The sequence below is a fragment of the Myotis brandtii genome, unplaced genomic scaffold (assembly GCF_000412655.1).
Source record: "Myotis brandtii unplaced genomic scaffold, ASM41265v1 scaffold1052, whole genome shotgun sequence".
In the NCBI taxonomy this organism is placed as follows: domain Eukaryota; kingdom Metazoa; phylum Chordata; class Mammalia; order Chiroptera; family Vespertilionidae; genus Myotis; species Myotis brandtii.
Genome location: NW_005353545.1, coordinates 442,830 through 446,305, shown reverse-complemented (window position 1 = coordinate 446,305; position 3,476 = coordinate 442,830). Strand labels below are relative to the sequence as shown.

Genomic DNA, 3,476 nt, shown 5'->3' with positions numbered 1-3,476 from the left:
GCCTGGCTTGTGGCTGAGCAGAGCTCCCGCTGTGGGAGCACATTGACCACCACGGGGCAACTCCTGCATTGAGCGTCTTCCCCCTGGTGGTCAATGTGTCATAGTGACCAGTCATTCCCAGTTGTTCTGCTGTTAGGGTCAATTAGCACATTACCCTTTTATTATATAGGATTCTCAGGCCATATAAAATTATCCACTTAAAAAATAAGCCTTCTACATTAGGTCAAACGTTTAACTCAGCACCTAATTCTGTGGCAGGGCCAGACCAAATGATTTTGCAGGCCTTACACAGCTACAATAGATACTCACTTTAGGATTACAGTTTTTGTGATATGGGACCCTGACTTGAATCTAAACAGTTTTAAATAACTTTAATATGTAATTAAAATGTGAAGTATAACATTTTGATTCAGATGTAACATTTTGATTTATTTAAAGATCTGACCCCAATGAATTGAACACATCTAACTAAGTACATAAAGTAAACCTATGATGACACAAAAGAAATTTAATGCTATACCACCTATATGGCTTTCTATGAAGGTTGTCATTAAAACATATTGATAAAAATATAGACTAATCAAACAGTTCTGTACTACAGTGACACGTTATTAGGGGAAAAATTGAGTGTTCTCTTTCCCAGTGTCTGTAGTAGTGATGGTGTTATTGCCAATATTTGTCAGCACAACAGAGCTGCCAGGGGACAGAATCATGTTCATGTTCTGAGAATCTTTTTTTCTTTTTCTCTCAGCTTGTGAAGCACTTACTGAGTGGGAATATCTACCACCTGTTGGCCCTCGCCCACCAAAAGGATTTGTGGGACTCAAAAATGCTGGTGCTACCTGTTACATGAATTCTGTGATCCAGCAGCTATACATGATTCCTTCCATCAGGAACAGTATTCTTGCAATTGAAAGCACAGGTAGTAATATAGATGACGATATGTTCAGTGATGAAAAGCGGGACAATGAGGTAAATTTTAATTATAAATTCTGCATTTTGTGTGTTTTAATATCTTATTTTTTCTCTTTGAATATTATAGTTCTTGTCAGATTTTTTTGAACTGCATTTGACGATAGGACCAAAATCTTTGAGTACCTTTGGCATATTATAGTGCTCATTAATAGAATTTAAACTGCAATTAATCTTTATCACAGCTTTTCTGTTTATTTCTTATATAGCAGTTGATATAATCATGTTTTATGCTCCAGAATTTAGTTTGTTGTTTGTACAGTCATAAAATGTTCATTATTTTTAAAATATGTTCAATTTTTTTCTATATTTTTATTGATTTCAGAGAGGAAGGGAGAGAGATAGAAAAATCAATAATGAAAGAGAGCCCAGCCGGCATGACTCAGTGGTTGAGCGTCGACCTTTGAACCAGAAGGTCAGGTTTCAGTTCCCAGTCAGAACACATGACTGGGTTGCAGGGCTCAATCACCATTGTGGGGTGTACAGGAGGCAACTGTTCAATGATCTTCTCATCATTGATGTTTCTATCTCTCTCCCTCTCCCTTCCTCTCTAAAATTAATAAAAAATGTATTTTAAAAATAAAAAATAATGAGAGAGAATCATTGATCATTTGCCTCCTGCACGATCAGGGACAAAGCCCTCAACCCAGGCATATGCTCTGACCTGTAGTCAAACCGTTACCTTCTGGTTCATAGGTGAACACTCAACCCTATGCCACTGTTTCTGGGCAATATGTTCATTTCTTTTTTAATTAGGTTATATTTTCACTTTTTTAATGCTTTAAAGCAGGGGTGAGGAATGTCCGGCCCATGGGCCATATAAAACTCACAAAATCATTTGGGCTAGCCCTACCAAGGCAATAATAATGGGTGAGTTAATTAAATGTTTGACCTGATAATAGCATTTAATTTAATTTAATTTAATTTAATTTTTAAGTTGATAATTTTTAATAGTCTAGGAATGATGTTATAAATACCCAATGGCCCTTGGTAGAAAAAAGATTCCCCACTCTTGTTTTAAAGTATATTTAAATTCTGCCTTTTTTGATTTATGATCTGTTGATTCTTAGGATATTTTATATTTTTCTCTGGTAAAGAAACAGACTTTTTCATTAGTTTAAATAATGCTGTATGGTCTCATTAACAGTATTAATTAACAATAATAGATATTCAGGCCATCAGTCCAAAGTATCCAATCCTATATAGTAAGAGTAATATGCAAATCAATCGAATGGTGGAATCATCAGTCGCTATGACACGCACTGACCACCAGGGAGCAGACACTAAACTCTCCCTGGTGGTCAGTGTGCTCCCCTAGGGAGAGCGCCGCCCAACCAGAAGCTGGCCTAAGCCAGCAGGCAGACATCCCCCAAGGGGTCCCAGACTGCGAGAGGGTGCAGGCCTGGCTGAGAGGATCCCCTCCACCCCTTAGTGCATGAATTTCATGCACCAGCCCTCTAATATAATATATGAAGAATGTGTTATTTCTATAAGAAAAAATGGAATCCTAGAAAGGCTAGGTAACTTACTTCCCCAGGGTTACATATTGCAAACATTCCTTTGTCTCTAGTTTAATCTACTCACCTTTACCTCTTTCATATTATACAACCTTCAATAAATGTTCAGTATTATACTTTTATGATATTTCTATAATGACTCACCTATGAAATAGTTTGTATAAATACTAACATTATAAAATGAAAGTTATGTGCTATAGATATACAAAATATAAAATAATGCAAATCATTTATTCACTATTTGTTTCTACTTATTTCACTGTACTCTCTAAGTTATATTATATAACTTCATCAATGATGTTTTTGGTCTCTAGAGTAATGTTGATCCCCGAGATGATGTATTTGGATACCCTCATCAATTTGAATACAGACCAGCATTAAGTAAGACAGAAGACAGGAAAGATTACAATATTGGTGTCCTAAGACACCTTCAGGTCATCTTTGGTCATTTAGCTGCTTCCCAGCTACAATACTACGTGCCCGAAGGATTTTGGAAACAGTTCAGGTAAGTTATGAGTGGATAATTTGGTTTTATGAAAACTCAATATACTAATTTTAAACTTCCAAAATATATTAGAATATATATACTCATTTAATATTTAGTAGTATTCTGTTTAAGTTTTTTCTTTATCATTGCCTCAATAGGAGGGAATAAAAATGATCAGAGTCTGGATTTTGTTCATTGCATTCCTGTGCTATTTTTAGTATTTACTGTTTTCCTTTGTTCCTGTATTTTTTAGGATTTCAGATCATATGGTCTGTGATAACTACTCAGCTCTGCTGTTACAACAACAAAGCAACCATAGATAATATGTAAATAATGGGGTGTGGCTCTTTCAATAAGACTTTGTACATGGACACTGAAAGTTGAATTTTATACTCCATATAATTTTTACATGTAATGAAATACTGTGGTGTTTTTTTTTCAATCATTTACGTATATATAAAACTTTCTTCCCAGACCTAGTGGATACAACTGAACCAAAA

At 35.3% G+C, this 3,476-nt stretch overlaps 1 protein-coding gene across 1 annotated transcript in view; it reads left to right on the top strand.

The window, feature by feature from the left end:
- Window positions 1-3,476, top strand: part of LOC102261911 (probable ubiquitin carboxyl-terminal hydrolase FAF-X) — a 292,998-nt gene that overhangs the window by 244,020 nt on the left and 45,502 nt on the right. Inside the window, exons 31-32 of the mRNA XM_014540284.1 lie at window positions 752-972; window positions 2,804-2,994. Of these exons, the coding sequence (XP_014395770.1) occupies window positions 752-972; window positions 2,804-2,994 (412 nt within the window). The remainder of the gene's footprint in view (window positions 1-751; window positions 973-2,803; window positions 2,995-3,476) is intronic.